Below are 27313 nucleotides of genomic sequence, written 5' to 3'. Positions count from 1 at the left end.
GCCAGATATTACAAGAGTCCCTGTTGTGTGGCAAGCTCACCTAGCCCTGGTGCATCTCAGGCAACTGTGCCACTACTTCTGGGTGAACCTGTGCCACAGTGGGGTAACCTTGTAAACTATTCTAGCATCAGGTTCAACCAGCATTCCTAATGAGCACCTTCACTCTCTGCAACAGTAGCGAGCTTTCCAGAAGGCATTTCTAATGAAACAAGGCATTTTGAAAGCTGCAATGCCAGCCAAATTAGTTTTAATTAGTCATATTAGTTGGCTTTCTCATTTAAAGAAAAAAAACTGCTTGAAAAGGCAAAAAATAAAGTGATACAGTGTTTTAATCTTGAAATGCAAGAATTCATGGTTGACATTGCCTTTGGTATTGAATAGAAGATTCCAGAGCTAAGAAATAACATTTCTTTATTCCTAGAATTTACATTTATAAAGTACAGCAGATGAGCAGTCCATGATTAATATTGGGACATAAGAGCACTGGGGTGCAGGCAATCATGCCAACATGCAGAGCTGCCTTAACATTGTGTGGAAAGGGGCAAAGACCGGAAAATAACAAGCTGAAAACAAGATGGAGGGCTCAGATCATCTCTGCATCCCCATAAACCATGATGGCCTTGTAATGATGAAAGCAACTGGAGTCCAAAATAAGCACATATTGTCTCCATCACCATGAAGAAGTGCATCCCAGCATGCAATCCAGCCTTTGCAGTGCCAGACACTGCAAAACAGCAGAGCACTATGGGCATCCCACCCCTCCTCACAGCTGCAGTCACGGACTCGAGCAGGACTCTTGCCTGCCCTCACAGGACTTCACACCAGCTCAGTCCGTCCTCATCCGGAGAGCAGCTGCTGGGACCCAACTGCAATTGGGCTGAGGATAGACCACTGACCCAAAACACAGAGTCCGCAAGCCCACAAGTCATTTAAGTGCACTGTGTACAATGTGCACTGTGCCATGCAGACATTTATAACAGTGATGACTTCTAATCTTCAGAGTTTCTCTCTCTTTTAAAGTGTTACTGGCAGGCAATTCACAAATCCATGTTTAATAATCACAGTCAAATAGGTTATACTCAGTTTTGTTCAGCATAAAGTAATGTCTCCTCTGAACTAATAAACTCTTAAAATATAAAAAAGCTATTTCACTTCAGAATGACCATGAAAAGTCAGTTTCTTGCTCTTAAGGTACTCCATATCTTGCACAGGATTTACATAATTTATCTTAATTCATTGTATAGTAAGTGATTGTTCTGTTTTTTTTGCTCTCGTTAGGCACAATACTGTTACTAAATGTTTGCTATACTGGCAAAATTCAAAACAGAGTACAGAACACAAAATTAAAAATAACTTATTTGCAGAATAAATATATTTATGTATAATTTGTGCACATATGCATAGAAAATAGCATCATAATCTTAATCCACAAGACTAACATTCGACACTACTTTTCTGCAACTGAAGGCTCACAATCACTAAGGGCACTTTCAAGATCTCAACAACTGGCACAAAGTTGGCACCAGTTCTGAGTCGTAGAGTTCAGAGCAGAATCTAATGGAATTGCAATGATCTGGCCTTCCTTTCACAAAGCAACACCTTCTCTGTTCCTGAACCTAGAGAAATGGACATTTTTTGGATGCTCAAGAGGACAGTATTACAGTACATCTTACAAATGATTTGTTTCATTAATAGGGGATGGGCAATCTTGCCTTGAGATGTCTTTCCCCACACTTGAAATCAATCATTCATCCATTACATAAAATCCTTCCATACACACACGTTTTAAAAATATTTCGTGAGCAACACCATTCAGATTCATAAAAACTGAAATCATGTGTCTGACAGCTGATGTGTTTCCCCAGAACCTGCTGTATTTTAAGAGAGCCATCCTGAACAGCTAAGACACAAATCCACATGGTCTGCCCAAAGGCACATATCATGGCAGGAGACTGATTATACACTGGATGCATCAATCAAAGGCTGTGCCATTATTAGCTAATCACTCATATTAACTCCGCAGGTTTTACACCTGAGGTGTGTAAGGGCAGCAGAAGCAGGTTCAAGCACTCACACAGGCAAACACACAGCTTCCAAAACTGAAACTCGAACCGAGAACGTCCTTTTAAGGAGATCTTTATCTTATCCTGGTGTCTTTGCTTGGACCACCTATTAAGCTTAAGACCTACCAAACAGGGCAGAACTGCAACATAATTACAGCATTCAGTGGAAGAAAATGGTGCAAAATATACTTAGGGCAAATACCGGAACGCTTAATAAAGACCCAGTGTTAAAATGTTTTCTATTTAATTTTTATAAAATCCTAGAACAATAACAAAAAGCTACCTTTCTGGAACAGTGAAGTCCCAGAAAACATCTTTGTAGTTACACGCTATTTCCACTAGGTGGCTGCAACATAAAATGTCTTAAAACGTTTAAACGTCTGAATATATAGCCCGTAAAATTGCACAGCATTTTTTAAAAAGCTTTACGCAGAAAAAAAAAACATCGAAAAGCGCTACTCATTCTTGATGTTTTTTTCAGCAATGACACTGTGTGAAGAGGAGACAAAAATAAACGTAACCCTGATATATCTCAAAGTGACAGCTTTGGTAATAAAAAAAAAATATTTATTTTTGCTAGACTTAAAGAATTTTCTTTTTCGCCTCTATTTTTGTAACTCAGTGAATCTTATCTTTCATATACATTCAATGAAAAACTTATTTAAATAAACAGTTTTTGGTTAGCTCAATTTTGTCGTGTTCAGAACGTCCTCTATTTAAAAAAAATCACGTTTTACTGAGCTAAATGTTCCTCTGGCTAATAATATCAACAAGGGAATAGTGGTTCGGTCATTCATTCCGTAAAGCTGATTATAAATCTGTCATAGATGTAGCAGAAGTTATGCCGGCATTAAATTTCACTGCCAAACAACAAACCCATCGTCCTGTTAGCGCTCAACCCTCATTATCAATGCCAATGTCCTTACAGAGCCAGTAATTTAACTGCGCTGGCATGAGACCTGCTTTCCGGATCACTTAGGGCAGGAGCTTTAAAGCTTTAGAGATAATGGACACCCATCGAGAATCATAATTTAGAGCCCACACTGTTGTCTAGTTCGCTCAAAGGTAAAGAATAACGAATATTCCCAATCCACCGAGACCAGGCAGATGAAACCCGAACATCAGTGAAAGACCTCAAGGCAACGTCTAAAAAAAACTGCAAAGCCACGAGCAGAGACTATTTCCTTTCCTCTTGTTCCGCACAGAAGGAACAAGGATCTCCAAATCTCGGCAGGGGGAGCCGCACGGACTCCGGTCAATTCCACGAGCCTACGGGTTCATCAGCAAAAATACACAGAAGGTAGATGCAGATTGTAGCGCGCATTTTGGCACCTGCATTATGAAAACATGAAAACGAGAAACGAAAACGTACCGAGAGAAATGTTCGGTGAGAATGTGACGGTGCCAGTTCACACAAGGGGGCGCTCGTATCTCAGGAGTCTGTAAGAGAGTGCACGGCGCAGCGTTGGGAGTGTCATGCAGTATGTGGTGGATGCTAAGAGTACCCTCTACGGTCATCTCCCTGCATTGTCTGACATGTAGACCACGGCTCTCCCTGACCAGGGTGCAGACATCTGTACCAGCTGCATCAGTTGTAGGCCACGGCTACTGTCCACCCTGCTCCACTGTGTACTTTGTTAAATCTCTCCATGCCCTTACGCCTTTTTTATGCTTCGGGTCGCAAAGCAAACGCATGTCATGTTGTAAATTAGGTTTTAGTTGGTTGTGCATCTAAACACAAAGACACCTCAACTTGCCCAGCAGGTTATATGGTATAGTTTGCTCCCAAGAGCAAATTCTAATATACAACCTGTTGGACAGTAACAAGGTGATGGAAAGTAAATTTTGTAGGAAGTCAAACACTAAAAAAAAAAGTTGATCCACTTAAAGTCACCTGAGCAATGTCATCCAGAGCCATACTACGTCTGAAATGCCACTAGGATCTACATATTTTCCAAGTTTTGAAGACTACAGTACTGTACGAGTACTGTACGAGATCCAGGGCAATATTCTCAAACACTCGAGACAGCTATTCCAATGGCACCACAGCTCTTTTTTACTAGCTTTCAGACAAGCAGGGAAGTCAGGTCAGTACGTTCTGGTCCGAAGTTCTCAGCTTGCTTCTTTGCCTTCTGTTGTAGCTGTAGATGGGCTCGGCTAGAAGGCGAAAAGGATATTGTAACAGCACCTCCTTTCAAGAACAAAGCAAGAACAATGACATACGGCACTTCGTAACTCAACATGTCCTCGTTTTTATACGCTTGCTTTTGTATTCGGCACTGCACGCTAACATGATCTCCGCATTTACAAACGTGGCCGACAGGGCCATTGGAAAAAAAGAAATCCCCATTGAAAAATAATGAGAAAATGATTTCTCCCGCTAAAACGAATAACAAATTATTCTAATAAATAAGTCCTGGAAGCGGAAGGAGAGAGGGAGGACGGGGGCAGGCCGGCACAGGGGGCCGTTCAATCGCCGACGTCGGTGTCGCGGTCCCCGATGAGCCACAGGATGTGAAAGCTCAAAGCCAGGAAGCCAGTTCCCAGCAGGTCCCCCAGGGCGGTCAGGTACGGGATGGAGAAGTTATCAGGGTCCATGCCCCTGCCCCACATCCAGTGCACCATCCAGTCAGCAAAGTACAGCAGGATCAGCACCTGGAGAGAGAACAGGAGAGCCCCGCTGTGTTACTGAGCGCCTGCACACAATTCAGCAGCATTAAGCCCTAGTTATTTTCTCAGTTCAGGCACTATAGGTCTTTTCCAGGTCTTCATTTATTCATGTGAGGAACTCCAGGGGTGCAGCCGTTCACAGAAGACACTGCCAAACTTCCTGTCCTGCACACCACTGTCCGCCATGATTCTCGACACTAGACCGGTGTCTAGACCTGAGGTCACCGCCAGTGTCCTGCTAGCCATCGCTGCTGATGGAGACAATCAGTGTATAGGGGTCTATGTGGGCTTGGATCTGACCAGCACTGACCAAACCAGAGTCTGTGCACTTCCTGTATGCTGCACTATGTCTCAGCCTCCACTGATCAAGAGCATCAACAAATCTGCCGATAGTGACAGTCATTGTTCAAAGTGTGTCAGAAGCACTTGCACATTGTAAAGGCCCAGCTTGTCAGCATCTGAGATGCTGACTCACCAGCTGTCAATATTGTCCTACTGAACAAGCTGTTATTTAGCACTGTGTAACACTAGTTAAAAATCTGAAGCACTTCCTTATGGCATGCAAGACAACATAGGCAATAGTTTGTTCATAAATTAACACTTTTAAAACAGCCTGAGCAAGTCCTTTTAAATTTGTGTCCTAATACCATTCAATAAGTGCCAATACATTTTTCAGAACTGGGTTAAGCAGACAAAGCAGTAGCTTTAAAAAAAATAAAGAGCCCTTTTCCCCCACTGTGTACCTGTAGCAGTGCAGCAGTCATGTAAAAGGCAACAAAAATGGAGGTGAGGGTGGTGTGTCCCGCCTGCATGGAGTTGATGGTGTAGAGGAAGACCAGATGCCCGGGCACCACCAGGAGGAAGAGCACCCGTGAAGATCGCGAGTTCACGCCTGCAGGACAAGGGAGAGAGCAAGAAGGCCCTCATCACAACCACAGCCGCACACTGGACACTCTCAGAACTGCTGACCATGGCCTGCTGCATTACAGAGAAGTACTAAACCAATTACAGATAATACAACCGTGTCGCAGCACAGAACGATCAGGCAGAGCCAGACACCAAGCACTCGGGCAGAGGGGCGATAGTTAAATCATGGGCATTGAAGCACTGTGAGAAAGTCAGACTTAAAGCCCACCCAAACTGGAATGGCCAAACTGACGTCTGGGCCCTCAGCCATTCCTGCAGTGCTGCGGAGGAAGAACTGGTTATTTGATACACATTGTAAGCGCCACAGTGCCTCAGCACTGAGTAGGGGACCAACTGTAAACATATCACACATCTTTAATGAATTGGTCATATTATAATATTTGTATCATCCCCAGAGAGTGCACCTGTAAAAACTAATGAGAAATACTGAAATGCCGCCTTTTGTAAATGTCTTCATTTTTATGAAGCAGCTGTGACTCAGTGTGTAATGTCTTTGACTGAGAGTAAAAAAAAAATGCATAAAACTTCTGAAACGCAGAGATCCCAAGTCAATCTAATACTTTTGCTCAGAGCTGGGAAGGCCAGCGTCTCTGCAGGTTTTCTTTCCAGCTCAACAACCTCAATCAGCTCATTACAGGCTCAATGGGACCAATTCAGCAGCGTTTCCCAGCTCTCCAGGTGCTGCTGCTTTGAAGAGACCTAGAAATCCTGCAGACACACCAGCCCTCCGGGACCAGTCCTGCCCACCCACGATTTAGAGAAGCCAAAGGAGATGAGCCAACTGTCGTCACTTACGTCCCTGCAAAACAATCAGAGCACTGAGAGCAGAAGGACAGCTGGCCGACGGGCCAGGGCGTGTGGATGCTGCGGAGGCGAGGGGGACTCACTGGATCCGAAGAAGGTGCTGCAGGGCGTGGGGCACCTGCGCTGCGGGACGCTGGGCTCCAGGCCTGGCATGCCGCTCATGTGCAGGTAGGTGGAGATCCGGCTGGCCTGCACCGCCACCAGGTTCCCACCAACACCTGCCCGGCGAGAGCAAGCCCGTGAGGATCGCAGCCCGCCCACACATCCGCCGTCAGAGCAGAAGAAGGGTGGGGGATAACTGGGGCTTCTCATGTTCAAAGCCAGCAGCCATATCACTCTGCAACTCACAACTGGCAACCCACTGAAGCTCAGCAGGCGTGAGCCTGGTCAGTACCTGGATGGGAGACCTCCTGGGAAAAACTAAGGTTGCTGCTGGAAGAGGTATTAGTGGGGCCAGCAGGGGGCGCTCACCCTGCGGTCCATGTGGGTCCTAATGCCCCAGTATAGTGACGGGGACACTATACTGTAAACAGGCGCCGTCCTTCGGTTGAGATGTAAAACCAAGGTCCTGACTCTCTGTGGTCATTAAAAATCCCAGGGCGTTTCTCGAAAAGAGTAGGGGTGTTACCCCGGCGTCCTGGCCAAATTTCCCATTGGCCCTTACCAACCATGGCCGCCTAATAATCCCTAATAATCTCCTAATTGGCTTCATTACTCTGCTCTCCTCCCCACTGATAGCTGATGTGTGGTGAGTGGTCTGGCGCACTATGGCTGCCATCGCATCATCCAGGTGAATGCTGCACATTGGTGGTGGTGGAGGGGAGTCCCCATTACCTGTAAAGCGCTTTGAGTGGAGTGTCCAGAAAAGTGCTATATAAGTGTAAGCAATTATTATTATTATTATTATGATGATGTTGTAGAAATAAAGCAAACGTAGCTTCAACGTGCAATGGTTCTGGAACATCTAACTGATCCAGAGCAGAGGGCTCTCGGGACAACAGCCTCAAATGGTTCTGGAACATCTAACTGATCCATAGCAGAGGGCTCTCGGGACAACAGCCTCAAAAACTCTGATGAAGGTAGGAGACAGCTACCAAGCAACTCACACGTGTTTTAGGGGAATTAATGCATGAGCTGGTAAATACAGAGCAGTCTCCAACTCAGGGCATGGAGGGCAAGGGACTCCAGCTACAGGACATTCTTCAGAACGTGCTCCTTAAATCTTCACGAATAGGGAGAGGGAAATTCATCTGGAGGACTACAGCAATTCAGCCAGAAGAGACAGCAGGAGAACATGCTCACCGTTGATGACCGGAGTGAACACCGCCATCCCAGCGAAGTTGGGATCGGACACGGTCTTATCCAGGATCAGCCCCCCGACACTGGAGAGGGGGGACAAACAGGCGGCAGTCAGAGGCCTGGCACAGCACAAATACCTGGCGTTTCAGCTTCAGAAGTCAGAAATGCTGGTTAAGAACATAGGAAACAGCTATTTTAATACCTAGATAAAGTGCAAATTATTTGAAAGAACACAAGACGACTCCTTACATCGAAGGTTAAGAATAGTGGTCCTGAATAAGCCCCCAAGCTATTGAAACTGATCACCTGGGATCCTTTTAGAACAGGCTGGATGAGATTCTGTGACCTATTAGCTACTCACAACCAGGTGCTTTATCCATAATGCAAACTGCATTTGTTTTGAGATATTTTACTTATTAAACATTGTTAGCGTGTTTTACTTTACTGTTCTTCTATACAGTGGCTCTGCCTTAAAGTACCATGACTATGTGGAGATGTTTTGAGATGGTGCTTGAATTTTTTTTTCAAGACTTTGTGCCCATTTCATTGCTTTCTACATGGGGTATTGCACAATGTGCTTTGTATATGGGTCACCTGCACGGCTGGGGGTGAGGCTGCCTGGTTACCTGCTTATCGCCATGGCGATAATGACGGGCTCCCAGCCCGAGTACAGCACCTCGCGGGTGGAGGGGATGCGGCGCGCGATGACGATCCACAGGGGGGTCAGCGCCACAAAGAAGGCACACACCAGGGGATTGGCGTAGTCATTCAGCTCTGCAACCACACAGCACAGCCTGTGAGCCCAACCCACTGGGAGACAGAGGCAGCATACGGCCATTGTATTGCCTGGAGGGGGGGGGGGGTATATCCACTGGGCCTGGGACCTCCACAGGTTTCTTTACTGGGAGTTTTTGTTTACCTCTCTTCTGTGCCCAATGGTCAACTGTTGTTAGGTACAGCTAGATTGTTAACTGCTATAGACATCTGTAAAGAGCTCGGTGACCAAAGCGTATGGTCAGACAGGCCATATTGAGAGGATGGTGGGGTACACCTACCCCTCCCCCACCCAGGCTACACTGTTGTCTTCTGAAATTAATAAACATGTTGACGTTTTTCTTCTTTAGGTGGTGGAGTTGCCAGCAGACTAGACTGCTAGGACCCTTACAGCCTCCCACCAGCTTCTGGTACTGTGAGCCCCACGGCGTCTGCAACTACATTAGTATCACAGGGGGAGCTTGGGGTGTGTTTGCTACATAGGGCAGGCTGATGCAAGACAAGGAGCACCTCTACACGCCCTTTGTGTTATTTAATGCATGGTGGACCGCCGCCTGGAGGGCCCTGGTGTGGTTCTTCTGAGACTTCAACTAATAATGACCTGTGAGACTCTTTGAACAAACACCATGATGCTTCAGGCTCCTGTATGAGACGGGCAGGTGTGACCACGTAGATGAACAAGCACCTCTACAGTGCAATTCTCAAACCTTCAACTTTCATCGACTGAGCACACCTGACAAATTAGGCAGGATGCTCAAAGTCCTGCTCCTTCTGCTTGACACAAAAGCCCTCTTTGTTGTGGATGAAGGACTGTTTAAGAGAGTCCAGAAATTCTGTTTGAACAATTGTCCTCATTGTGAACAAATGCCTAACTCCCCCTCCCCCTTCCCCAGCAAAACAATATTCAGAATGCCCACAAAAATCGGATAGAGAATTTCTACACCATTCACGTTCTCTGTCATGACTTTCTAAAGCCGCTTTAGGTTTGTCTTGGGAAACAAAGCAGCGATGATAGTTTGAATGAAAAGTTTGCATCGTTAAAAAAAGGCTGGCACGATTCCAGCATCTGCAGCACCTGCAGCGTACAGCCCCTAGGGAAGCATTCCGGCTAGCGAATCGATAGCAGCTCAGCACACGTGATGCCATCACTGCCACGGTGTACTTGCAGAGCCGAGAAGAAGCCTTTGCAACTGAAACTAGCTGCATGAGTTTATTGCACAAAGCTACAGTACCTTCACCCACTCCCTCTTTATTCCCAGAGTACATTCAAAGCAAAGGCAAGCCAATCTCCCCCAGCTCTCCCAGGGATCTGCTCTAATGCAATCCAAAAGCTGCAGATCCATGGCAACAGATAATTCACTGCAGAGCCCAGGCACTGTTTAGCAAACCCCTCTGGGCTGCCTGCGAGCTAAGGCACCGAATCTCTCTCTTCTGCTCTCTGATCACAGGCAATGCCCCATAGAGCTCTTCTCAGCGTAATCTCTCGATTACTAGAGCAACATCAGGCTATGCTGCTGCTCAAAAAAGTTGGGAAGCAGCAGGGCGCTCGTCCTGTGCCCGTCAGCAGTCCCCTTCTTATCTTATTCCTTTTATTGAGCCGTGACGGACAGGAATACTGTCCACCAGCAAACCAGAAAATCCAGATATTCATTTCTGCATATAAGCAAATGGCGGGTTTCCTGTCAATATGAAAAGCAGATTGAAATGAAACACAAAAGAGTGTGTGACATGTATGACCTCTCATTAGTGTTTTCAAAACTTTGGTCCGACTGGGTGTAAACCAGATTTGAAGCGAGGTCTTTGCTTTCAGATGTCAGCTGTTAAGACATAAGCCACACTGGTAAAGATATTGTAATTGCAGTAGAAACATGGCAGGTGTCACAGGACATAAAACGTTGATTGCACAATTCCACTGACCGTGTTCAGGGCAGCCAAGGTCTTACCTAGTTGTTGGTACAGGCCCGTGCTGATGCCAGCCAGGAGCGCCAGCGTAATAAGGTCGCCCAGGCTAGCCGCGATGGGCGTTGCAACGTTGTCCGGGTTTATGCCTATCTTCCTAGACCCAATGATCACTCCAATCATGATCAGACCTGCCCAGAAAGAATTCAGAATTTCTCATTAAAAAAATGCATTGCTTTATCAGTACTATTTGCACAAGAGCATACAATCTGTAAAACCTGAAATGTACCAAACTGCTGTGCAATGGGATTCTTGCTGTTGTACCCTTTCTTTGAGCCCATTAAAAGATTTGATTCAGAAAGCAGCTGGCAGAATCAAATCAACTTAGACATGGCATGTAAAAATCCTATAAAGTGCAGGGAATTAAAGACTCCAAAATATTGTGATACCTGCCCACACATCTATGTTTGTCAGCTACACAAGGCCCTGGAGAAGGACCTCTTCTAGAGCAAAAAGGTTGATAAATATTTCTGGGTTAAATCAATCAAGTATTTTGTGGAGCTGTTAGAAGCAGGATGTGTGTATCATGTGACCTTGTGCCTATTTGAACCCTTACCCAGCAGGAGGGAGGCGATGAAGGCTGTGGCCACACTGCTGGCACACAGCAGTATTGCATGGCCAATCTTGAAATGACCCTCTGGGATCCAGCCAAAGATGACAGCAGCAATGGAGGCCAGGAATCCCACTACTGTGGCCTGAACCTACACCAGAGATGGGAGAGAACGTTTCTCTTCAGTGTTAATTACTGCTGTTATCTGTTATACGCCTTAATTCAGTTCAAAAACCCAGTATGACAGAGTGGCTTAGGTAAAGGAATACAATACAGCAGTAAAATCAATATTACTACATTAAGTGTTGTAGTCTAGTATGTTATTTGTGCATTAACGAAAATGTGAGCAGGAAAACCTCCTGTGATGAATGAGTGTACTCAATAAACCTGGAAGGGATGTCATTGATGAATAAGCAGTTCTGACAACAGACAACCCTTCAGCCCACAAGGAGCAGAGTTACCTTAAACACATTTCTTGTCAGACTGCTCAAAAACTTACAAATATACTAGTCTTTATGAAAATGCAATTTAGGGTAACCTTAAAGCATTGCCGAACTAGGGCTCTCTTGGTTCAGGAATCTAAAAGCTATATATACCTGTTGTTGAGCATCTTCAGGAAGTTAATTTGCTGGCAGCGAATCTTAAGGGAAAATGTCCAGGTGACATGCTGTCCACAGAGTATCAGGTGCATGATTTACAATGGTTGTTCTCACCTGAATAAGAGCCAAGTTTCCTATGATCATTTTCCACATTTCCTTGGCAGTGTCCATCTGCCCAATGTTGGCCTGAAGAACAAGGAATCAAGAAATTACTTTACTCCCAGTGGAATTCTGGGAATGTTTGTCATATACTATGTTATAAATAGGTTTGTTGATGACGTCCTGTCATGTCAATCTTACAAAACATAATGAATAAGAAAAAAAAGGTTCAAGGATTAAGAAAAGCAACACATTTTGCCTTCATCTTTCTTCACCTTTACATTTCATTTCTCCAGCAGTCAAGTGCTGTCAAGGGTTCTCACATCACACAGACAAACTTGATTGTGTCGGCTTGTTTTGTTGTGGAAAGATGATCTGAGTCCTTGAGCCAGAAATTGTCTATTTGATTGCTATCTTAAACAAAAAGGTTTTGATCTTCAAATAAAACCCCTACAGCTATCATCGTCAACATATATTTAAGTCCTCAGCTAACCTCAGCTCACTGTCTGTTAATTACAACCTCCAAGCACAGACCCTGCAGGCAGTTTGAAGAGGACTCTTGCATCACTGGATCCACACAGCTTTCATTGAAAAGACCTGGTCCTCATACATATAATTAAGGGTCAGGGGCTGAGTGCAGGGTATCGTCTTACTAATAAGTCTATGCTAATTGTCACACTGCAAAAGACGATCAAAAGGCAGAAAAACATGAAAGTTTTTTGAGGATTCCTAACCTCAATAACTGAAAGGCCACCGAGCTTTAACACCGAGTGTTAAAGTCAGCGCAGGGCAGCTCTCCCTCTCTCCCTTTCTTTGTCATTCTGTCTCTCAGTGTTGCTGTGTCATCCGTCTCCCCATTTCCTCACTCAGCAGCGGCTTGTTACTGAGAGGGCCTCGCCGTGCTGCTCTGCTCTTAAACTGAATCAATGTTTAACCCAAAGCCTGGGACATTGACAGGTGTTCTGCCAAACCACTGCTAATAATTAGGTTTAAACACCTTTAAAAGCCTCTGGCACTTCAGGAAGCTGCTCTGAACGTGTGTTACTGCTGCTAACGCAGTGGGCTGATTGGCTGTAACAAAATCCAACTTAATGCAGACATTCAGGAGAAAAAAAAACATTTTCAGCAATGGTGCTGCAAACCTCCTGAGCCTCAGCTCAGCTGCTCAAAATAAAAGGTCATAGAACAAGGAGTATTAGGAAAAATAAATACAGATCATGCTTTGGAACTGCAGGGGTTAAATTCCGCCCAACAATGAGCAGTTGGAGGCATTGCAGAGTGCCAGCTTTGTGTTGGCTGAGGGTTCAGAACCAGGTGCCCCTGATCTGGTCACAGTAACCTGACAGCATGTATTGGCAACACACAGGGGGAAAGCTCTCCAATCTACCCACTACACACTCTCGTCTGGAGGGAGATAAGAGGGTAAATGTTGATGCAGATAAAAGGTCTGAGCCAGCCCTGCTGCACACTGAGAGAAACTCGGATGAAACCGAGAAAGTGGGAGGCAAAAAAAAAAATAGGCTTCTTTATTTGTCACGTTTTCACCCAAAAACATTTCAGGGAAAATTCACTTCAGTTCTCAAGAGCACATTAACAGTTTATGAGTCACACAGCCTTAGCCTAGTATTTAAAAGGCTGTGGAAATCATGTGCGACAGTAACAGGGATCCACTGGAGAAATCCACTGGAGTCTAACTTAGGGAAAAGACTAAAGCTATGAATGTTACATCTACAAAGATTTAAAGATAACCAGAACTATAAATGTCACTGTCCGAATCCTTCACCTCCTTCTGGAATCAAATCAAATCAGAACCACATGTAATTTATGAAATTAAACTTTTTAGAACTGACGAACGCATAGAAAACCTGCCTTACTGAGACACCGCAAAATGATCTAAATTGAGGGCGTAACCTTTCACATAGTAAAGTAGGTATTTTTCTACTCGAGAAGGAGAATTTTCTAATTTGTCGCCTTCTCCTTCACCTTGACCTTGCCCAAGAAATACTTCTTTTACAATATCAACCGCACAAAATGACACCCGCTGGAAAAGAAAAGGCTATCACTGGCCACCACTTCAGTGTAAAAGGAAAAAAAAATCCTTTCACTACTGCGGCAAATCTGACCTTGAACGAGTAACACGTTTTCTTCAAAGAAAACTTCAAATAATGCAGTCATGTGCATTCATTCTGCTTAATCTTTTCTTAGTTGGTATCGGATTAGATTTTTTTTCATCACAGCTAGCAACTGTAATTGTGGTTAATCTTCAGATAATTAGCAGGAGGGATAATCATAAAGCGTGGCACGGAGTGCACGCCAGGCCTGCACCGTGTAGAAAGTCAGACCACTTGCGCCCGAACCCAAATCCGAAACCTCGGACCCGCATGAGTCACGGGGCCAAACGAGCTGAACTTCCCGTGCCTGGGGACATTACTCAAGGAGCAGGCAGACGCGGGGCAGGAGGAGACGTAGGGGGCGGCCGGCGTCTGGCGTTTTACTCACTGCGGTGGAGAGCCGGGAAGCCAGAGTCATTTCCAGATTCCCCTTGAGCCCCAGGAGGGCAGGAACTAGAATAAACACCTCCGTCACCTCCTTGAACACCGTCCAGTGCTGAAAACACAGAAACAAAGAACAATGTGGTGACTGAACGGGGCCCGCCGTCTCCATCTCCTGACTGGGCACAGCCTCCTGGCAGGGGGCGCTGGTACGAGGAACAGACCCCCGTCATCTGGGTACGAAGCTGCCACCCAGCAGAACTTTCAAATCACTCCATTGCAAGGTCCTGGAATAACCAAACCCTCTCAAATAATCACCTGGTAATGCTTGATAATTACTGCAGCTGTACAGTGAGCACCTGCAGTGGGAGGGGTAAGGGTGTCAAGGATTCGATATCCTCTGTTATATTAATAATAATGAATAACCGCTTGACGTCTCAATACCGATTTTCATTCCAAAGAGCTTGAAATATAGTTGAGCCGCTGCTGAAGAGCTTGGGTGATGCACAGCAGCCCCACTACACAGCAGATCATGGGAACTAAGAACTTCCTGTGCTAAATGATCTAAAAGGGAGCTTTAGGTAGGCTACTCTGTACAAGCCAAGAGTGGAATGTAGAAGAACTTTGTTATGGCAACCCTACTCTTACAAACAGTGCCATGGGAACACTAATAACCAAGTAACCAGGACCTTGGTTTAGACATTGTGGTTCAGAAGTAGGAGCGCCACCTACTGGTCCACCAACACCACATACAGGATCTACCAGGTTTACCATTAAAGTCTCCCATCACAGTACAGACCAGGCCCATTCTTAGTCAGCTTCTAAAATCTGACACGTTCAGGCCAGAAGGTGTTAAAGACATTGCAGTAGACCAAGAAGGGGATGATGACTAATTTCTTACCATGAAAACGTTTTTTGTTCCAACTGCTGATTGTAGTGAAGAGTACAAAAAATTATACTGATGAATGAGAAGCTGCACATTACAGTAAACCATTGCTAGTATCAGTAATTATCATGAAACTAGCTGAATTACACTGGTCTTTACAGACAGGAAATCCAGAAAGATTCATTCTTAAATCTTGAAGAGTGACTCAGTCATAATGGAACATGGCAAGGGTATATCTCTGTTGGGACAAGTCTCTTATGCCTTGAAAACCTTTGCATAGACTAATGATGCATATCTTTCACTTTTGACAGTAACCAGATGGTACAATACATCTCAAGATCAATGTATTGTCTCAGTGTTCTGTAAGACCAGGGGTCACCAACCCTGCAGAACCTCAATCCAATTAGTTTTATGGGTAACCAGTTTTTGAAAGATGTGAAAGACCTGTAAACTACTGATGAATGAAGAAAGTTAACTGTTCAATTAAGAAAACTCTGGTTCTTGAGGGCTGAAGAGCACTGATTTAAGGCTTAATTGAAACCTACATTAGTTAAATTACTTTAAACTAATTACTTGCTTATGTAGTCTCAGTTGCTGCTCCAAGTCATTAGAAACCTGTGATTGGATTAAGGCTCCCCAGGACCAGGGTTGGAGACCCCTGACAGACTGAGGCTGGACTGCTATCACACTTGTTACACTAAAGTGACTTAAGAGAGAGCATTCTGATTGTGTTGCTCTTTGTGCAAGTACACAAACTTGTTTCAGAGCTCTAGAACCAACAACAGCATCAGGTCTTTCCGGCTGAGAGTCATGCAGTACAACTGTATACACATCGGCCCTAAAGTGACTCATCTTATTTGCTTTAAAACAAACCAGCAGATGTGCAGATACAGGTATTTACATTGTGATAAACACTGAAGCCTGATATGTCAGTACCGGTTTCTGCTTGGAAGTACTGTTTTAAAAAACTATCACCTTTTACTGCAGAAATGCGAAACCATAAAAAGAAGATGTACAGTATAACCACAAACAGCAGCCTTTCCAATATTAGCCCTTTGATTGTGCACGACAGATTGAAGGCCGCACACTGAGAACAAAGCCCCACTTAATGCTGCGGCGCTGGAAAGCACATGAATTACCATGAGGAGCAATGCCAGCGGGGGGCCTGGGAGGTGCCAAGCTTGTGTGCCCCGTTTCAGGGGGTCTCCAGGAGCAGCGTGCGACGGCCTGTGAAGATATGATCATGAGGCTTCTCCGATCAAGGGCACATGGCAGAACTCTCGCCCGCCTGCCTGCTCGCTCAGTGTGGTGCCTGCCCAAGGACTCCCGCGCACAGCGCTAGGACTGACCGCATCCCTGCCCGATGTCCCCCGTTTGTCTATGCCCACTGGTCCGACACAGGCCACTGAGCAGAGATCTCGTGCTGTCAGCAACAGAGAACTCCTGCATAGAAACCAAGGAAATAACCCCAAACTGTGAGTCCCAAACTCACAGCACTTTTAAAAAACACAGTTTTAAAATGGCAACAGTCGAGGAAACCACCTCAGGGATTCCATGTAATTTTGACACCATCTCCTGTCACTGGAATCCATCTTGAAATCCTCAGACCTTTGCTCATACTATTTGCCCTTGGTATAAAGGATATGATTTATTAGACAAAAGTGTTGGTTGGACAAAAATAATCCGCTCTCTGAAAAAACTTCAGATGCGTTTGTTTTGAAAAACAGCAAATTCCGAGAAGATCTTTTTTCAGAAAGCAACAGCATTACCAGATTGAAACCTAGACAAACAGGCCAGGAATATATATTCTTGGGAGACCACAAAAAACAAAACTTATTTTTGTAAAACAAGAGGAATTAGTCACACTGTTGGATGGCCACAGTGCCAGATGAATTTATCTGCGACACAAACAGGGAGCAGGCAAAACACCAAGAAATGTACAGTATGAAATGAGCACAACTGGCAACAGCACAGGAGTATAAACTTACAGCATGCTTGTACAAAGCCATGCTTCAATTCTCAAAATACATTACAAAAAATACTTGAAAGTGGTACAAGGATACGACATTGCATACAACTTGGATTTTATTTTAATGTTTTCTTTTAAATTCAACTCAATAAACTAATGAGTAATAACTGCAATGGAAGATTACAAAACGTTTTTCTTTACATGAAGATGTTACAGTTACAATCACAATCCCTCTGAATGCCCAGAGACAAGACAATTTTCAGACAGGTCCAGCATGCTTAGTGCAGAGATGTCTGGCCCTAGCTCCAGTGCCTGTGATCTACGACACTGGACAGCACAGCAGTGTACCATGAGGGTGATCACCAGTCACCAATCCCAGAATTCCACACACTCCCTTTCCACAGCTCCCCAGCTACATATCAGGTTTCCAAGTTGTGTAGCATAGCCAGCTTGAGCAGGCTGTTTGCTAACTACAGCATATATGGTCACGGGCCAGGGCAGGGATTACAAGACGGCCAGTAAAAATGTGTGTCCTTTACCATTAATTACATTAAATGCAAAATTCCCGAAAGCATTTTAAGCCCCTTTGCCAGGCAGAACACGAGGAACATAAGCCTGAACACAACCCGAAAACTAAAAGAATTCAGTCATAGATTTCTTAAATTAAATTTAGTAAAAAAATGAAAATTGGTTAGTTCCACTGTTCATGTAACTCCACAAATAAATTACTTCATTGATCAGTATACTGTAATCAAATGTTTTGAATCCTTAAAAATGGGCGATTTGGGGTGAACTATACAGCACTGAGTTGGGGTTCTCTGGGTACAAGGCTGTACACCCCTTGCTAAAAGTTATCCATTTTATCTTTTTTTTTTTACAGACGATAGTATCTCTCTAAGGAAAATTAGGTTATGTGTAAGCGTTGTTGTAGACCAGTTGGTGGTGCTCTTCACCCTGGTCCAGAAATTTCAAACTAATGCCCAGTATATTGACTGTGTCCTCCTTCACATGAGATTATCTACAATGGTATAACATATAAACACAGAAATGCCCACTAAAAGTGACATTCTGTATTTTGAGTGATATTACTTGAGGATATGGCGAAAATAGCAATTTTGACTTCACTGTTCCAACATGTATGGAGGGCACTGTATGCCCAGAATGCCTTCCACTGATTTCTGAGGATGTTACAGTAACAAATGATGTTTATTGCTTGGTGATTGTTAAGAGCCCCTTATCCATAATGAAGGCTGATTGAATAGCCCATTGTTTTAAAGTGCTATCACTGTATTAATCTGGAAGCCACTGTGATGGGCCTGATGTGTTGGGACAGTCACAGTCACTCTAGCTGTTACTGCAATGAACCAATTCACAAAATAAAAACAAAAGTAAAATGGGCACTTTGGCTTCAGCAGTAGGTCATAGTGTCTTGGGTTAGGTTTTGGCTGTTTTAGCCTCTCCAGGCTCTGGACCTCCTCGTTTTCCAGGAATAAAAATGACCCTGTCTGGAAATTCCTAACCGGATGCACAGTCCGACGGCTCAGGGCGGATGATGTGAGGGTGAGCTGGGACTCAGGGAGAGGCAGAACAGACCCTCGCTGTGCTAGATGGGGGAGAGGAGCTGTGTCACTTGAGTTCAGACACAGCGTCTGTGCCTCTCTCCTCATCGCAGCAGTGGCCATAATGATGTGCTGGGTACTGGATGTGGTGAACCAAGAATTCCTTCCGCGGGGGAGAAAATCGCTCTGTTTACAGGTTATTTTCCTCTTGAATGTGTAAGCTCTTGCACTTTCTCTTCCTGCCCCTGGAACAGCTAAGATCAGTCTTTTGTTTTTTTTTCTATTTAAATCACAAAAGCCAGGGAAACATGATACATTTATTAATGGGAAATCTCTTGTGTACTTGAGAAGCTCGTTTCCCAGCATGCCTCACAGCGGAGTCAGGGCATGGCCACTCTGCAGCGATCCAGAGCACAATAAAATTAGTGTAAACATTGCCTTGGGTGGGCAATTGTTACAAAATTACAGAAACATTTAGTCCACAGACCTCTTCTATTAATTTTCTTCAGTGGACTTAATCTGTGAATAGGAAGCAGTAATAGCTTAGCATCTTGGAGAACTACCTTTTCAAAGTGTATACATGTGTAACTCTTATACAAATTTTTTCATGCATACACCCACATACATCTTCACGAGGATAATAATAGATATTTATCTGTAATGTGCCCTTGGTGACATTGGAGGTATTTATTGCTGCTTTTTAAATACGTATGCAGAACCCAGAACATGTATAAAGGAAAAAAAGATTTTGAAAACCTTAGCCTTTATGGAACATTCTTTGTAGCATCTTAATTAGTAAGGAATGAACAAAGTAGAAAGTAACAAACTGTACTTTGCACAAAACTATTTTCCACACAAACAATTCCGCAAGAACAAGCTCAGGCGAAGGGAAAAGGGAAGGAGAGGCTTCAGGGGCTGAAGACACAGATGGTTTAAGAAATAACAGTTGTGTCAAAGTTTGTTTTTAGTTATTCAATATCACATTATGACAAATGTAAGTCAAAACAACAGGAATCAGTAAACTGGTCTGTTCCCATTAGCCGTCTGAAATGGCAGTGTTTCCTTGAAAAGTGGCCATGGCCGAGGTCTTGCAGCACAGAGCACGGTTCCGTTCAGTACCCCACATGACACAATCAACACCCAGCTCTCAGCCTTGCTTAAACATTCCCTGTGCTGTCCACAAAGACCCAAGGCACCCCTCTGTGCGTGCCTGTTTGTTCGTTATCATTAACATTGTTCTTAAGGAGCTTCTGAAAATCCATCCCTTCCTAAGCTGGCAGAGGTTCATCATCAGTATTATAATCCTGCCTACAAGGACACAGGTGAACTAAGCTCCTATTTGACTGCTCCCTGGATAATGGAATTAGCAGCATTCCTCCCACTGCATGCTAAGAAAGAGAAACAGGTATTTCAATGGACAGCCTGGGTTCTTCATCTTCTCTAGCAAAGGAACCAAAACGGCAATCTCATTGTCTTCTTGTCACCTGTTCTTCTGGTGTTGGGGCGTCTACCCTGAAAACTGCAGTACTCTGCAGACGGCATGCACTCCATAATACGTTACAGGCCGGAAAAGCAGTCTGACAATTACCTCTGCCCCATTCAGCAACACTTGGCAAGGGTGTTGACAATGCACTTTGGGTCACTATGCTAGGTTTCAGAGTTCATGGTTTCCAGAATTAAACACAAAGCACAAAACTGTTGGAAAGGGAAGCAGAAAAGGAGCAGTATGTAATTAAAATCAGCCTACTGTAACTTGTTCACCCTTCAATAAAGGGACCAAAATATTAGCCTACCAGAGGGTTTGGGCCCTTAGTGACATATGAAGTATTTATTGTTGCTTTTTAAATATATATAAATACCGAGACTTCTTCTACAAGGAATGAAAAATTGAATATGAAAAAATATAAAAAAGTAATGGATCTTTCTAGTACCATAATTAGTCATTAATAAATGATCACTAATTTATTAAAACCTTATTTTACAGAAAACTATTTTCCGCTCAGACAACTCCACAGGAACAAGTGAAGGAAACAGCTGAAGGACAAAGAGAAGCAGAGGTTTCAGGAGCTAAAGACACAGAAGGTTTAAGAAATGACAGTTGCCTCTTCAGTGAGACTCCAAACCTTAGGCAACTTGTGTCAAAGCATGTTTTTAGTCATTCGAGGTCACATTATGACAAATAAAATTGAAACAACAGGAATTAGGACACCAGTGTGTGCCAGTCAGCTCCCTAAAACGTCAGTGTTTCCTTGAAACCAGACACTCCAAACTCGATCCGACTGTAGGAAAGACTGACCTTAGAAATAAATGACCTGCCACCGATGCAGGGGCTGTTATTTTTAAACCAGCTGGGCACACACACTTACGCATGCACCCTGCACAAAGTAGAAAGACATTTTGAAAAAGGACACAACCTGCAACTGTTAGGTTTGGTTTTCATTGTTATCAAATTGCATCTTGTGAAATTAATTAAAAGCTGCCTATTAACCTTCAGGTGTTATTTTTTCTCTTTCAAATCAATTACAGAAATTCCACACTGACTTTTTTCCCCTCCCAAAGCACGCTAGGTTTTCCACAGCTAATGAAAGAGCACCTTAGTTGACTTTAAACTAAGAAGTGCTCTATTACAGTCGAGCAGGCAGCACTGGGGGCAACAGCAGAAGGGTCACAGACAGAGATAAGGGTCTTGTTGGGGCTTTTTTTTTCCTTCTCCTTCTTGGTCCTTGGTCCTTGGGTCTTGGACCAGGACCACACCCCCTTCCAATGACATCAGAGCCAGCAGCTCCACTAGCATTGGTCCCAAGGACATTAACAGGAAGAAAAGGTCATCTCCTCCCACTACCCGTCAGCTTCTAAAAGTGGATGCTGGCCAGCAGGGCTCAACACTTGCTACAGGACACGTGTGTACATGGAACCCTGTCACATCAAGACGAGCGTCTGAGGCACAGATTCTAGCACCCATGTGAGAAACCACTGTTCACAAAACAGAACCAACACTAACAACTGCAGGTGCTTCATGAGGGATCATGAGACAGGGGGCCTGGTTCATGGGTAATTAACGCCCCAGGACAGCAAGTTCCGTGGGAAAGCAAGCCAAATCTCCTATTTTTGGCAGTTTGTAAGATGATGCTCTAGATCTGTAAATCATTATGCTTTGAGAGTTTCTGGGCTGGGGGAAAAGGATGGGAAAAACAGATTCACTGTGATCTCTGCTTGGGAACAACATGGCAAAATGCACGGAAGTGAGGAATGCCAAAAACAAATTACTTTCCAGATCCAAAGGAGATGGCTTTCTAAATACAGACATTCCTACACTACTACATCTACTGTATGTGCACAAACTGCGCACTGACAAGGTGACTTGAAATACTTCCCACTCTAATGCAAAATTTGCTTCACTCTTCTTGACTCCAAATTGAGCTTTGAGTACATTACATTCAAAACATAGGGAATGAGGAAAATTCATGCTGTAAGAGAATGTACAGTATAGAGAATTGTTGATACTTGCCAGGAATATGCCTATATCCTGCAATATTTCTGAGACTTTTTTAAGAGAAGCAGCTATTTAGTTCAGCATAACTGGATGACATGGGTTACTTTAAGGTTGGGAAATTATTCAGTGAATTTTGTAAAATTGAAAAGCTCTATTCACAGAACTGTGGATTGTTGAGCATTTGGGTACCAGACCTTAAAGCATGTATTCCAATTACTGTAGATTACAACTGAGTGATCGAGAGCTTTAAACTGTTTTCTTAGATATGATACCCATTCTGTACACTGATACCATCACCTTATCTCCCTTTGTTAAGCAAGAAGGCGGCATTCCACCCATTTGGCATCAATGAGTCGTAATTTATCAGAGATGGGTAACTTTCAAGCTTTAGGACATGAGCCAGTAAATGAAATTGGTCCATTATGGTAACTTGACTCTAAATAGAATAACAATTATTGCATTATTCAAAATTGCACACAGCCCTAGGGGAAGGGCGGATCACCAGTGAGCAGTTTGATATCATTCCAAGCTCTTCTCCTTACCATGATAGAGCAATCTGCTAGTAAAAGCCCTGTGTTCATCTCTTATCTGGAGATACCCCTGTCTGTGGTGTGACAGCAGTCAGCTAAAGACGTAGCCTGTAGCCATGGGGCTGTGGAGTTTCGGCATCCCAACAACACATCAAAACTCAATGCCAATTCTTGCAGAGCTTTGCATATTTAGGGTAACCACATAAAGAAAGTCAAGTGTAAACATGTTCAGAGTTCCCCCTTATTCCTTCCCGGGAATAACTACTGTACTGTTGATAGTTTACAAACGTATACCTAGAAGACACAGTCCTGTTTAACTCCAACACACATACAAGTTAATTATTCTGTCTTTATGCACACTATTAATGTACGATAAACTCTGTCTCCTTAAGCCGCAGGGCGTCATTGGGTTCCGAATGGCTGCTTGACCGCAGCTCCTGCGGCGCAAAGCTCACTCACCTGCACGATGTCCAGGACCATGCCGGCGGCTACTGTTCCGAACCCCGCCAGCAGGAAGGGGAACAGGACCTGCAGCCCGATGGAGAAGGACGTCTCCTTCAGCGGCGCCGCGGGCATGGGGCTTTGGTCGGCGCTGATGTCGCTCTCGTTGCTCTGGCTGGCGTTCTCCAAGAGCGCGTCCTCCTCCCTCTGCCCCTTGGCGTTGGCCCGGCAGTCGATCACCACTACTTCGGCCCTGTCGCGGTCAGGCTCGGCTCGGTCCGAAAAGGCCGGGACCTCCGTCAGCTCGCAGTCCCCAGCTTCTAGCCGAAGCTCCTCTTGGCTGTCGGGCCTTATGACCGGATGCACTGTCCCATTCGCGTGGTGGAAAACGGGAAGAGACGCTTCTTTTTTGGATTCTCCAGCGACGGTGGACATTTTTGATTGTTTTTCTTGAGCCTCCGACCAAAGTTCCATACGGTTACTCCAGGAAATATATTAATTATTTAGATGAACAGGCGAAGCAACGAGTCTCTTCCCAGCTTGCTTTTCCTCCAAATTTGCGACGCTTTAAATTAATTTATCCCATTAAAGAACTCAAATATGTTCATACTATATATTACAAAATGATTTATCCTTAAATATTTCGGAAAGTACTAAAATATTTATTTTAAGGCGCTTAAAACAAAGACAGATGTTCTTCTCTTCTCTTTCAAGTGTAACTTTGGCTTGCGGACCACACAGGTAACAATCTCCATCAAACAACGCACCTCTTTTTTTTTCCAGAAACGGGGAAGTTAAAAATGACTATTCTGCAAATTTAGTTTTATTTCACTCAAATGAAAAACTAAAGCCAGCTGAACTTTTTAACCTTCAGTGCAGAAGTTTACAATTTTTCACAGACTTTCCATTATAATGACGAAACCTAATTTTGAAATGAGCTCGTAGGGACTCTTGTAAGAAATGTACATTTGTACACTGGCTGATCCTCCCACAAATAGAAACGTTATGATGGCTGTAATCGCCGAATTCCTGGTTGAATGGCCTTTTTCTTCGGATTTCGTTCAGATGTCACACCAACGTCAGCGCCAGTTCCTCAGCGCTCAGAGCTGTGTTTCCACTTTCAAAACCAGCTTGCAAGGCCGTCTCAGGGCATAGAATCGTCTCACCTTTCAACACGTGGCAGGGTTTTTTTATATTTAAAGGTCTGTAAAACTTGGATAGCAGGTCTTTGCCTGGATAAATTCAGATTTTATCCACCCGGTTACCTAGAAATACAGAAGGGACGCGTATGTACGTTACTGCAAATTAAAACTGACACCATTGCGTTCAGATTTTTATAACTGCAAATCATTTAGTGTATTTGTTTTTCGATGTATTCCTTTAGGAACTGCTGTGTAGATCGCGACATAATTGCATGATAAAATAAGGACCGACGGGACGAGAAAAGACGAAATTATTCTTAACAACGGCTGATACTTTTACAGAATCGACTGCATTTACATGTCATTTAATCTTTACTGACTCTCGGATAATACATGATACTGTGTTAAATCTCTTCCAGTACTGCAATTTTGCTGTGTGCGACAGAGAAAATAACGTCTTTCGAAGGCGATGAATCCGCCTATCAATCTGTATGAATTTTTAAGTCGTAACCGCCGAATCGATCTAAATTCCCTATTGCCTGGGTAATAGCGATTTTTCCCACCTCGTTCTTGTCTTTACGATTTCCCGCGGTGCTAGAGACTGCAAATTCCCAAGTGATATTCCTTACAAGCTCGACGGCGGGTTGTTTTTCTTAAGCCTGGGTTTCAGCAGGCGGAATCGAAGCGCTATGAGCTGGAAACGCCGTGTTGTACAGGCGCACCAGTCAGCACCATACCGAGCATTGGAACTGAGCAATGACACGCACATTCGGTGTGCTCTCAGCATACAAGTGAGCAAGATGCAGCTCCAAAGGCACTCGTTATGTTAAACACATATTAATAGACATACTTTTCAAAAGTTTAAAAAAGCCAGAAGTAAAATCGCAAAACCCTTTACTTTAAATTAACAGGACTTGTTTGTACTACCAAAGCGGCATGCTACTTAAAACGGTGGGTGGGCAGGATTAAGCAAAGCAACATTAATTCCGATAGCAGTACTACTCTTCCATTTCCTCCGTATCACCTCTCAAAGCAAGTAAGAAATAGGAGGCTTGAGATGTTCTGGTGCGCCTTACACGGTAAAAGCTCAAGTTTGTACCAACTAATACAAGGAACCTTTCAAGCCGCCTCCGACGTGGGTTTACAAAACTCTCATGATTACTCCAATCCACTTCGTTATCTAAAGATACGCCACTGCTGATAAAAAACTTCGAAAGCAACAGTCGCAACATGCCACTGACTTCCTTCTACAGTACATCCGCAGCAATTGAACTTCGAAGCATCAAACCCGAATCCGTCACCTAGACTCAATGTCGCCTAATCAGTGTTCGCCAGTGAAAAGAACGCATGAAAGGTGTTACTTTATTTTTCAAATAACCATCATGCGTCAAAGACGTCCGCTGGTTCTTTAAATGTACAGAAGCTCGTGTTCCTGGGGTCGTCTTAGCGTTTAACTATCGTACGATCAATCGTTCGGTTTGTAGAAAACACCTATAGGAGGATAAGGACATCATCAAAAATAGCCTACATTGCGCAATGCAGCTCAAACTTAGTACCTCAGCCGTACACGACCACGCTCTCGCCGGCAGCGACACGAGTGCTGTAAATGGTTGTAGCTGTACCTTTCAGTAGTCGAAGATTTTTTTCTTCAAATGTATCAGCTCCCGATGTTACCATCCCAATTCCCAGATCGCGCGCTCTTCTCCCGGTGGCCGAAGCAGCTGTGGCGATCGTCATTCCTTATGTAGTGTATTCTTCCTGCCCTGGATTAATGAATAACCCCCCCTGAACTAAAACCGTCGCTCCGGTTCCGTTACATTGTTACAATTAGCATAGCAAAACTCCAGCTGCGGAATATGAATACTGCAAAGCAGGAAGTCAAGAGGCGGGGAGAGATGACGATTCACAAACTAGGATTATACTCCTCCACACAAAAAGAGCTCCAGCGGCTTTTCAACTGCTTGCAGAGCTCGGATTGGTTCGCGCGTGTACTGTACCCACTGTGTCGGAATGCGTGGCCATGCGGCGAGACCGCAGTTCAGAATTAACTAACCATCTCGCCAGAACTGGTTTCAGTTTAACGCTCGCTAAGAGAGGCTTGGTCCTAAAGTTCGCCCGATTCCGTCGGGTCAGAATGGAAAGTACAGTCAATGTTTTCAATCCCAGACAATGGAAGTGCGTCCGACTATTGTGTAACTCAACACCAAACGCCAAAACAAGGGCAGCCCTTGTGACAACGTTATTTTCCACTGTGTTTTAATATTTTAATCGAAAGGCTGTTAATTGGTCACCAAACCGGCACTGAGAGATGCCTGTTCCGTAAACCCACCGCTTCATTACTGGAGCTTTAACGTCAACGTTAAATGATATAATTAAGTTTCCGGTGACTTTCCAGACTCATTACCAACGTGGAAAAAACTGAATTAAAACTTTTCGCAAGTCTTTAAATAGGCTCCTGCTCTTTAGACTAAAATTACGCACGTGGGGCGCACCGTGGCGCGGTGCAGCAGGGAGTTAAAACTTTGTTTTTATAAAGCCACCAGGGTCCGTACAGCATTCCCTGCACAGGTTTCTTCACGTTGATCCCAATTCGCTACAGCAGAAGCGACAGCAGAACACCTCGATTTCAATTGAAAGGGTCCCTATACATACTACAGTCAATCGGCTGTCCCGCCGCGCAAAACAGCGTTTACTTCCTTTTTCTCTCGTGGTCCTAGGGACGTCTGAACCCCTACACCGTTTTTCTATTTTGGGACCTGTTTCCTGACTTCTCTTTCAGCCATTTCCTCATTCCTGCCGGCGCGAGTCTCGGATCGCCGTGGTGATGTCACTTGTCCATGCCGCCCCCTCATTTTCTGAAGTCGGGCTCCGTCTCCCTGTGCTACACTCGAGCGCCCTGATTTCTATAGTTAGCATACAACTTGGCTGTCGCCGCGGCCGTGACTTAAGCCCATAGAGTCCCGCCCCGGGAGTTCAGACCCCGCTGAGAATGGCCGCCCTCTATTCCTGGAGGGAACACGCATCATTCAATAATGCAAGAGCATATGTATTCATCAG

At 44.3% G+C, this 27313-nt stretch overlaps 1 protein-coding gene across 1 annotated transcript; it reads right to left on the bottom strand.

Moving 5' to 3' along the window:
* Positions 1-394: 394 nt before the first annotated feature.
* slc41a1 (solute carrier family 41 member 1) lies at positions 395-26012 on the bottom strand. The gene is made up of 11 exons (XM_088922255.1): positions 25879-26012; positions 23133-24379; positions 14244-14351; positions 11760-11831; positions 11053-11197; positions 10481-10627; positions 8390-8537; positions 7767-7846; positions 6548-6682; positions 5477-5625; positions 395-4718 (listed from the first exon to the last, which is right to left on the bottom strand). Exons 2-11 carry the CDS (start codon positions 23586-23588, stop codon positions 4533-4535), a joined length of 1626 nt encoding a protein of 541 aa, XP_088778381.1. The 5' UTR covers positions 23589-24379; positions 25879-26012; the 3' UTR covers positions 395-4532.
* Between the last annotated feature and the right edge of the window lie 1301 nt (positions 26013-27313).

Source organism: Atractosteus spatula, chromosome 7 (assembly GCF_055471065.1).
Source record: "Atractosteus spatula isolate fAtrSpa1 chromosome 7, fAtrSpa1.hap1, whole genome shotgun sequence".
Classification (NCBI taxonomy): domain Eukaryota; kingdom Metazoa; phylum Chordata; class Actinopteri; order Semionotiformes; family Lepisosteidae; genus Atractosteus; species Atractosteus spatula.
The sequence above is the reverse complement of the archived record's forward strand: the minus strand, read 5'-3'. Positions and strand labels throughout refer to the sequence as shown.